Source organism: Lithobates pipiens, unplaced genomic scaffold, assembly GCF_037356315.1.
Source record: "Lithobates pipiens isolate NorthernLeopardFrog02 unplaced genomic scaffold, aLitPip1_a1.2 Scaffold_19, whole genome shotgun sequence".
NCBI lineage: Eukaryota > Metazoa > Chordata > Amphibia > Anura > Ranidae > Lithobates > Lithobates pipiens.
Window position 1 is genome coordinate 30,587,183 of NW_027507764.1, and position 11,028 is coordinate 30,598,210.

General features: G+C 37.4%; 1 protein-coding gene across 1 annotated transcript; it reads left to right on the forward strand.

Annotated features, from left to right (window-relative positions):
* The first annotated feature begins 956 nt into the window (after nt 1-956).
* On the forward strand, nt 957-9,855 carry LOC143997991 (serine/threonine-protein kinase SBK1-like). The gene is made up of 4 exons (XM_077493790.1): nt 957-998; nt 7,971-8,139; nt 8,795-8,997; nt 9,190-9,855. Exons 1-4 carry the CDS (start codon nt 957-959, stop codon nt 9,853-9,855), a joined length of 1,080 nt encoding a protein of 359 aa, XP_077349916.1.
* The last annotated feature ends 1,173 nt before the right edge of the window (nt 9,856-11,028 follow it).

Here is an 11,028-nt window from a genome sequence, read left to right on the forward strand (position 1 = left end):
GATAACAAACAATTAAACATCCCTCTGAATATTGCCCAGCATCTACGGTCAGGATTTTATAAGCATATGTTTCCCAGTTGGGGAGATATCCCATTCTGTCATCCCCAGTGATGGATACATATGACAGTTAAAAGCTGACAGAAATGACAAACTAAGATTGGTTTTGGTTTAATCCGATCTCTAAACTACAGCTCTTGTAGAGAGCAACTGGTCAAAAATAACCTTCTAGTTAATGGAGGTGTAAATGTCACTGGTATTGCAACAATAAGGCATAAGAGAAATTAAATAACACGTCCATGTAAATTAAAAACACATTTATAATGGTGGAATTTGAAACCCAAACTATTAAAATGGATTGTGCTTTCACACCCAACTGATTGTGGAAATTACCAAATACCAAAATAACCTAAGATTTTACAGTTTTAATTTTACTTCATAGCTATATGACATGTATGAAGGTTGGTTATATAAAAATAAAATGAAGTATTGCAAGATAATGTGGATTTCCATTCTGTGTATGAATCTCTACTCTGACCATAAATGGGAAGAGAAATAAAAAATAGTCTAAATTTTAAAGAGTTTTTATATTTGCTTATTTAATGCACTGCTAAGTTATCTGTTACAAAGAGTAGACAACAGGCTCTAAAAGATCCTAATATTTAAGAGGAAACTAATATTTTAAATAACTAACCTGATAAAATGAAGGTGCAGATGGTATCTCACTGGGTCTTCACTAGAGGAATCTTTGTAGACTTCATAAGGTGTGAATTCTTCTTGAAATAGTTGCGGGATGAAGTAGTCACTGGAAATACAAACTCACTTTTGCTTCAAGTAAAAGTAAGACCAGTATGGACTGGATATACTGTATGTGGGGTATATATGTGGGAAGAGGAGTGGCTTTTGCTAATTGATGGGAGAACCTGATTGGCCAACTCATAGGAGCTGCTCATTAACATATGACTGGAGACTTTGGAAAGAGATCTAGAAGGGTGGAGCAGGTAGGTCCATATCAATGGGGTTTGTGTATTCTGTGTTTTGTTTTCTGGAGGGTTGAAACCTAAACCTGAAAATAAGTAATCCTGAAGGATTTTAATATTATGTAATGAAAAATTAAAAAAAAAAATCAAGCCACTACATTCCAAATATTCTAAAGTCCAATACACTGGCACGCTTTAACCATGTAAAGTCAATTTTTAAGATCATGTATAAAACATCTGTATGAGTAAACATTCATTCTTCCAGATACAGATCGTAAATATAGTATTCAATTGTAAAAGTAACAGAATTCCATTTGAGAAAATATAGTTTTTTTTTCTCCTATCAATTGATGTATGAAGGTTGACATTCTTCTTTGTGAATGGACCCGGAATCTACAGTTGTTCTTTATTTCAATACAGTACACTTGCACTCCCTTCTGCCCAGGCCAATTTTCAGCTTTCAGCACTGTCACTGTTTAAATGACAATTGTGCGGTCATGCTACACTTTACTCAAACAAACAGAATTTTTATCATTTTTTTTTTTCTTTTTCTTTTTTCCACAAAATTTTATTAAGATCAGGTAAACATACAAGAAAATACAGGCAACGGATAAGACATCGCATCAAAATAAACATGACATAATAAGAGAGCTTTCTTTTGGTGGGATTTGATCACTCCTGCATTAAGGAGGCCCCAATGAGGTGGCACTGGTAGGCAGCACTATGTGGCACTGATGGGCATTAATGGGTGGCACTGGTGGGTACTTATAGGTAACACTGGGCACTGAAAGGCTGCATTGATGGCACTTGCAGGCATTGGGGATGAGCACTGCTATTTCCCTGGTGGTCTAGGATGCCATACCTGGTGGGCCAGTGTGGTGGCATCCTAGGTGGGCATCCGAGGGGGGGGGGGCTGCACTGATGAACTATCAGTACAGACCCCCCTGTCAGAAGAGTAGCTGATGGGCTCTCCTCTACTCGTGTCTGTCAGACGTGAATGAGGAAAAGCCGATCGATGGCTCTTTCTGTTTACCACGTGATCCGGCGTGTCCAATCACAGCTGATCATGATGTAAAAGGAGGTGCAAACCGAACCGGGGAGGTGTTGGGCTCATCCTTACTGGTTTTACATGTCTGATGATATCTTCATCACAACCCCCTAGATCTGCTTATGAAAGTAAAGTTATTATTCGGGGGGCTTCAAGCTGATCCAGATTACAAGCAGTGGTTGCCACCACAGCAATACTAGTTACTTGAAGTGGGTAACTTGTTAGAATGGCTATAGAGGGAGAATGTACCACATTGGATGATAGATTGACCAGGAAACGTGTTTTGTTTGTTTTTATTTCCCTAATTGTCTGTTGGTGGTTTTATTAATAAGGAAAGAAAATATTGTTTTCATGGGTTGGTAGATTACTTTTATTTATTTTTTTGTATGAAATTAAAGCTAAAACTAGTGTAAGGATTTTTGGTAATGTACACATTTTTTAGTAATACTTATTTTTCAAAACTGAACTTTATAGTAAATGCTTAAAGTGAATTTAGCTGTAGATAAATTATAGTTGTACTTGGTTTTTCTGTGCAATGTAAACGTTCTCGTGTATAAAGCTGTGTATGGTCGATGGACGTATGAAGTATTTTAAATTTCTTCTGGCATGCACATGGGTATTTGTCTGTCTAAAGTTTAAATATTCATAGGTGGTGCCCTCTACTATTTACTGTAATTGCTGAATCCTGTCACCATTGTTCTCAACCCCCTCTGTCTATTGTTTGTTGAGTGTAGACTGAAACCATTCAGGGTGGATCTTATTGTTATGGTAAATGTATGTCTCAGCACTAGGGGTGAGCCTGACGTTCGAGCCGAACAGCAAACAATATAAGTCATTTAACACTACTTGCGGCTATAATGAATTGTCGGTCCGACAATACACAAGTTCATTGATAAAAACGCCATGGAATTTCCCCACAGGGGGAACCCAATTAAAAAAAAAGTATGGGGGGGGGGTTCCCCTCAAAATCCATACCAGACCATTTAGGTCTGGTATGGATTTTAAGGGGAACCCCATGCCAAAAAAAAAATAGGGGTCACCCCCCCAAAAAATTTATACCAGACCCTTATCCGAGCACACAACCTGGCAGGCCACAGGAAAAGAGGGGGATGAGAAAGCACCCCCCCCACCCCTCTGAACCATACCAGGCCACATGCCCTCAACATGGGTGTGATGTTTTGAGGTCCAGAACAACGCATGTTCTGGTGCGAACCGAACTGGGGGATGTTTGGCTCATCCCTTCTCAACACCTTGGCTGTCCTTGAATATTCCAGTCTAAGACAATTGGCTTAATCAAAGTATATTTGATTTTCTTTGTTTTATTTTTCTTTAACTTCTTTTCTTGCATTAGCTCAACTTGATAGTGTAACTCTGAAAAGTATAAAGACCTTGAAGACCGTGCGTAACATCTGCTAGAAATGGCTGTCATGTCTAATATGGAAAGTGTTATAGCTCATACTCCTCTTAAAGATGAAAGCAATTTGTGCATGAAGCAAAATTTATAGATTCATTACACCTCAGGGCAGCTCGCTCATTATAATTTTATTTTTTATTTTATTTTTTTCCCCTAATTACTCCCCTAAATGATGGAGATTACGTAGTTTCTCAGGTGACCTGATTCCTATTTGGTGGAGTTGCCCCAAATGTTGGGTCTTTTGGACAGCTGTTTTTCTGTTGATTACTATTCTAACTGCTTCTGTAAAACCCTGTACACATGGGCCAAATATCGGGCAGTATGGGGCAGTTCAATAGAAACAGTCCAACATTCGGCCCGTGTGTACGACCACTAACCCAGTTTTATTGTACAGAATTCACCAGCAGCAGTTTTTAAATGTATTTGCTTTTGAAGGCACAAGCTACAGATATGACATAATTGTCTCAATACTTGGTTTCTCATTCACCTAGATCAACATGTCTGTATGATGGTTTCCATTATATGATACACACATGATTGTTCTAGGTCAGTGTCTCACCAAGTAATGAAAAAATGATTAAGATGTTCAGAGTTAAATCTATATAAATATTCCCCGACGTGGCAGCTCCGATATCCCTTAACTGACAGGTTCTATTAATTCTTGTCCAAATATTGCTTTCATCACATGGAGAGGTCATAGAAGTTCTTATCGTTGGAAGTAATGCTTGGTGAGGGTCAGGTGTTACAGTGTTTTATTTATTTTATGGCAACTCTTGTATGGGTTACTAATGTTAGCGAGTGTGTGTGTGTGTGTGTGTGTGTGTGTGTGTGTGTGTGTGTGTGTGTGTGTGTGTGTGTGTGTGTGTTTCAATATGAATATAATCATGGAAATGTGGCATTTCCTGAGGGCCACAATAGGACACCACTCTTCCCAACAATGGAGCTTCCATAAACATGGCCATTGTGATGGAAACAGTATCAGCGGTCACACCTCAGCCAGGTATTCTACCTCCTATTTAGCATATTAATTCACAAGCCAATCACCATTGACATATTCAGTTATGTCCCGGGTGTGAAAGTTCTCTCTATATTCTACAGATGGAGACAGTCCTTGTCCAAGGAAAACCAAAGTGTATTTTAGTGAATAACACAATCTCAGTTGTAGTATTACATTTCCCTACATCTTTAAATAATTATCTTTTTATATTTTTGACTACATTTCAGATTTCCATGTGCTTCTTTGAGAGGCCAACTCCATGATGAACAAGTGACCTAAAGGGAAGCTACATAGCACAGATATTGTTTTTATGCAGTCTGTTCAGACTAGTAGAACTATATAGAGAGGAAAGATGGAATCGGATTTGCCATGTAGGACAAACAATTGTGTGTGTGTGTGTTTGTTTTTTTTTTTTGTTTTTTTTACCATTAATCAGAACTACATAAAGTTGCTTTGAACCTGGCTGGAGAATAAATAAAGCTGAAGACTGGGAGACGGTGGCAATGGAGCAGCTAGGTGAAGCATGGACATCATGTGAGATAAGGCTGCCATAACATGCAAAAAGTGTGTATTTATACATACATACACTTTTTTTTATATTTACAATTTACTGAATGATTGTCTAAATCACTCTTTCTCAAATGTTTGAAAGTGGATGTACCCCTGAAATAACGTCAGTCTCAGAGAACCCCTTCTAATTCTTACTATATCTACTGCTAGGTGTACGGCAGTGTGATGGTCAATAGAAAAAATGTTGTTTTTTAGGTTTGTGGTCATTAGGAAGAATTCCCACTTAACAGACCACTGGTGTCAGGTGCAGTATATTAACGAGGTAGAATTTTTCTCCTTGGTCATCGAATCCTTAGCAAGTGCTGAAGGAATCTTAGGATTCCATAGAACCCTGGTTGAGAGAAACTCATCTAGACCAAGTCTCTTCGTTTTGGGACTAAGTTTCTGGCAATTAAGGAACGACTAGTTTTTAGTCTAATGGCCATTTTGTAATGGTTTTCCATTTAGAATACTAAGGTTAATGTTTCCTATCCTTTATGCCATGGCAAACTCTAGTATTGTGTTTATGGTTTAGAAAATTGATGTCAACCCAATTTTGATGTACGTTATTCAGAAGCAGAAGGTTTTTTTTTTTTTTTTTTTTTTTTTTGAAAGCCATTTGCTTTGTAAGGTGCAAACAGGTTTGGAATCCTTGTCTAAATATTATTTGGTTTGTAATTTTCACAGAACATCATGTCGGTATGATATTTTCCATTATTTGATATACATGTAATTATTCTAAGTCAGAGACTAACCAAGTGGTGAAGAAACCATCAGGATGTTTGGAGATGAATCTGTAGAAATAAGGCCAGACATGACGGCTCCAATATTCCTAACCTGACCGGTCATTTTAATCCTCCTACAAACTATTTTATGCTGATATTTTTATACTTATTTTTTTTCAAAGTCCTTTTTAAAACTAAATTCATTGGTGTTTAATGTTACTAGAATGCATAAAAATATAATGGTATAAAAACCCACAAGAACCTACAGCCAATGTTACGTTTGTTGTTGTTCTCCCCCGACCCCCCCCCCCCCCACCCTTTTTTTTTTGTTTTTTTTGTTTTTTTTCCTCCAATACATTATCTGGTTAGTTGTTCCTCTTGTATTAGGGATTCAGTCTACAATCGGGTAAAAAATAATATAGTATAAAACAAAAAATAATTTCCCATCTTACAGTTAATATGGAGGAAAGTTTAATTTTAAAATTCAGTAAAGTTTTAAAAGCATTCAGGATTAAACATGATGAAACCCATCACCTATTCTCTAGAAAACCTGTTTATATGCAAATCAGTAAGAACAATGCGGAGTTATTTACACATCATTTACATGAGAAGTCAGCCAATGGAAAGCTTTCATTCTCTGCCTTCCCCGCCCATCTCCCTTGTATAAAATGAGTCTCTCCCTCCTGTGATCAGTGACTACTTCCAGAGATCCCGGTATACTCATCTATTACAGCCTAGCTGGAGATTTAGTGACGTTGTTCGGTGTTGATCTGCAGTGGAACAGAATATTCAGAGAAACAAATCCGACTTCATCACCGCTAAATCCTCCCCACATTAAGGTAAGGTCACTTTCCTTTAACCAATCAATGGATCTGTATTATTTAATGAGCATTCTGAAAATAATACTGCAGAGGTTTATGAGGTGTATGTGATAAATATATAAAACCTAAATATGCAAAAACTGACAAGGGGCAATGAGTGGAGCTTCATGACTTGATAATATGTAATGCAATGTATACAGAAGACAGGATAGACATTGGAAGGTCACCATGATCAGCCTGATGAAAACCTTGTTGGCAATCCATAGTAAGCATTAAAAGTTGAGACAGTAATTTGTGTGATGTAATACAAAGGGAAATGTATGACTGGGTAGCTAAGTAATGTATACTTTTATCAACTTCTATTACAAGTATATTCCAATCTGTACAAAACAATTGGCTGAACAGTGTTGAATAGTTTGCTATGAAAGATTCCTTCTCATCAGAGTACAACATTTCACATAATGATCACTGAACGCTCACTTCAATTCATTTCATGAAGTCTGTCAGTCGGATGCTATGAGGTCTTGTTGAGAACATAAAAATGACTGAGCAGGAAAATACATTGAAAATGTTTTTAAGGTGCCCGAAAAGTGATGTCACTATTTGGTTCTTCTGACATCACTTATGGTTATTGTGGGTCATTCTGGGACTTCATAATTTTGGTGGGAATGTTATAAGTAAGTATCACGAAAATCTTTTGATGGCCTCTGTCTTGTACTGGTCACAAAAAGGAGGCAACCATTTTTTCTATAGTTTACATGATGGTTCTGATTAAAATTACACTTCTTACCTGGCTGAACTCTGTGTTCATCCTCCTGACTTTACGTAACAAAACTGGAAAGTCGGCATAGCTGGTTGACAAAGAAAGCGGAGAATCTCTTGTAGGTCATCCTTTATGGTATATTTGCTATTTTCATGGCAGTACCTGCCAGAAATATAAGATTCACCAACATTCTTCTGGCAACAGATACACCTTTCCACCTGTGGGTCAAAGTTTATTACATTTCCATCCCGAAGGACATTTGGGAGTAAAATTTACTCTTTTGACCAACAGTAACCTAGATGGCCCCCACACACACAACTAACCTGATAATTATTGTATATATCCTGACACCTATTTATTGATATAAGTCTTGGCTTTTCCATTTGATTTTGTACTTGACGAAGTAATACATTTGCTTGATAATTGTCTCGTATATGGATCGCTGTATTTCCATATTCAGGTCCTCTTTAATTGTACTCAATACATTTCTGCTGCTCCGTTAAAGCTCTTACTTATATCACTGAACCTTATTCCTGAGTCACATTTATTAAGATCACTTCGTATTTATAGGTATATTAAATGCTAGAAATAGTATTCATATTCAACAAATTGTTAAAGTTTCTCTTAAAGATTTATTTTCTTCTTAATGTAAAAGTTTCCTGTTTTTGCTCTCCAGGACACTATGGCCTCTGTTGCTGATGATGTGGAAGGACTTCTGGACAGAATGGTCTCCTTCTATTCCCAAAGGCTACAGAAGGTAGACTTACAGGAGCATTTCCACATTGTGAAGGAACTGGGAGAAGGAGGCTATGGAAGAGTATTATTGGCCAACGACAAGATAACAGGTCAGTGAATTAGTATAACCAACATTTCAATATCAATATTGTTTATGTTTGTAGCTAAAGACTTTACATTTAATACATCTTTATAAGTATAAGCTATTTAAAATATGAACTCATGTTAGTAGAATTATTTAGGGAACTAAGCAATAGGATGGGTCTCGGGAAGAGTTATGCCAACATCAAAATACTTTGATGGGTACATATCTGTCTGGAGGAGTAAACTGTATTTGCACACCACCCTAGATAATGGTCACATGTGATGCCGATCCTCCATGATTAAAAGAGCATAAATCCAATGAATGAAAGTGGTGGGCCAGGAACAGTCAGGCTGGGGAGGATATGATACTAATAACGATGGACGTCACCCAGCCAGGAAAAAAGATGGGGTCTGTCTGTCTTGTTGCTGCTTCTAATGCACATTGAAAAAAATAATCAGAGTAGAAAATTTCAGTCCAGTAGAGTTACTTCCGTATGGGAGAGCCGACTGGTGGTAAGGATGGCATTTAGCTTTAAATGAAGCATAATATATTCTCAAACTTTTCACCCGATGTGTTTCTCCAAGATTGAGATTTTCTAGTGGACATAAAAATATGACCATCTAAAAATTTCCTTTTTTACTTTGTTAAATAAAATATAATAATTTTTTTTTTTTTTACAGGTCAAACAATGGCATTAAAAGCCATGGATAAAAAGAGAACCAGCCTGCGGTCTTTCCTCCAGGAGTTCAGTGTTTCATACTTACTTTCTCCTCATCCCAATATCATCGGATGTATTGGCATTGCCTTCACCACCATTGACTACTTTGTCTTTGCCCAGGAACTGGCCCCTGTTGGTGATCTGTTCTCCATGATTTTACCACACGTAAGTATGCCCATTTTTTTTTTTTTCTAGTTTTGATAAAGAAGTGTTATAACTAATGTTTAGACTTTTTCATCACTTTGTACTAATGGTGGTAAAAAGTTATGGCCATACATATACTGTAACTGATTCTGAATGTCTCTTTATATTATTCCAAACTGTATTTTTAACATCTGTTTTGTTTTCTTTTCCTAGGTGGGAATTCCAGAAGATGCAGTCAAGAGGTGTGCTGTACAGATCTCCAATGCTCTTGAATTCATATCCGAGAAAGGACTTGTTCATATGGATTTGAAGCCAGAAAACATTTTAGTGTTCGACAAGGACTGCCACTCCATCAAGATCACAGACTTTGGCCTTGTTAAGGTCAAAGGCACAGTGATAACCTCCAGGTGTGGCAGCAAATCTTACATGGCCCCAGAAATGCTTGACATAACCATCTCAGATGGACTGGTTGTAGATGGTAGCCTGGATGTGTGGTCATTTGCGGTCATCATCTACTGCCTAATCACAGGGGAGATTCCATGGCGGGTGGCCACCCTTGATGATGAAGGATATAAACATTATGTTGACTGGCAGAACAATTTTCATATGGACAATCCTCCTAAAGCATGGAGAAAGATTCCCACTGGGATACAAAGGATGTTTATCAATCTTTTGGCCATTGACTACATGAAAAGAAGTAAAGCTACAGAAATTTTGAACTATGTGAGTGAAATATGGAAGAAAGAAACCACAGGACAAGAAGACGAGGATCCAATAGAAAGCTGTTCTGTACAATCTGAGGAATCCATGGCTTGCCACCCGAACACCTCACAGGGTAGTGTTTCCATCATATCCTTGTCTTACCTTTTGACTTTTTGACACTTCTGGATGACTCTAGAGCCACAGAAGGACAACATGGAGGAGGCACTTATCATATTTGATGAATTTTCCTTACATGATGGTTCAGAGGTAGACATTGAATGAACATGAATTGGTGAGTGATGGTGCATCGGAAAGAACATCCCACATGGCCAACTTTCTCAGGTATGTGGCTTTCTCAAACCAATATTCAATGTTTTATGGTCAATGTCACACTAGCAGTTTTACACCAAGTCATTACTTTTTGTACCAAATATTCATGAGTGATTTTGCTTTGATTTTAAGTTACCATTTTATCATGGCATTGCCAAGACCAGTTCTAACATGCAGTAACAGGAACCTCAGCCGTTCTGTTTTTATCAATATAGAGCAGCCAAACCAGTGAAGGATGGTTGCTTATCGCTTGGTGTAGGTCTCTATCCATATGTATTTTGTTGTATTAACTACATTTATTTATTCTGGGGTTATTTTGTAATTTACACAACCAGAACCTGTGATGGAACCTTTTAAACCTTTTTGTAACCTTTTTAATGGAACAACAACCTTGTGATTTATTATTTAATCTATAAATATAGAATTTATTACTGCAGGATACTTGATTATGCTACAGAAAAATAAACCTTCAGAACTGACCCCATGAAGCTTATTATAATAAATATAATTTTCAGAATTTCATTTCAGGGATTATTTCTCTTTTTTTTGTTTTTTTTTGTTCTAACAATATTTTTTTTTTCTTAGATGACAAGTTTCGACCATCCCAATTGGATGAACAAGACCCTTTCCTGGTACGGGGGGGATGTAACTTGTACATATGAGTAGTTACTCCTCCTGTGCACTGGGTGGGGCTCTTGAATTTTCTCCATATAGAAAAATACCTGCTGATCCTGCCAGATATCCAGTGAGCTCCTAAATTACTTTTTGATCTGACAACACTGCCTGTGCTGCTCCAGAATCCCAAGCAGTGTTGTCAGCCAGGTCTAGAAGTATTAGTATTGAAAGAGGTATATACTGGTGTGTCGGCACCTTTGCCAAATGACTTATGTGAATTGGGTTCATCGTTGAGGGAAATTGCTCCAAGCAGGATTTCCCAGAAAGTGGCAAACTCACCAGAGTTGTATAGCAGAGCCCGGTACAGAGTATATTCTGGTTGTTTGTTTTTAAATTGACCGTTTT

Bases quoted from the DNA above. Each gene is read 5' to 3' on its own strand.
- LOC143997991 (XM_077493790.1), top strand. From the start codon at position 957: ATGACTGGAGACTTTGGAAAGAGATCTAGAAGGGTGGAGCAG. The intron at 8,140-8,794 runs GTCAGTGAATTA...TTTTTTTTACAG, and splicing joins GGCCAACGACAAGATAACAG to GTCAAACAATGGCATTAAAA. The intron at 8,998-9,189 runs GTAAGTATGCCC...TTCTTTTCCTAG, and splicing joins TCTCCATGATTTTACCACAC to GTGGGAATTCCAGAAGATGC.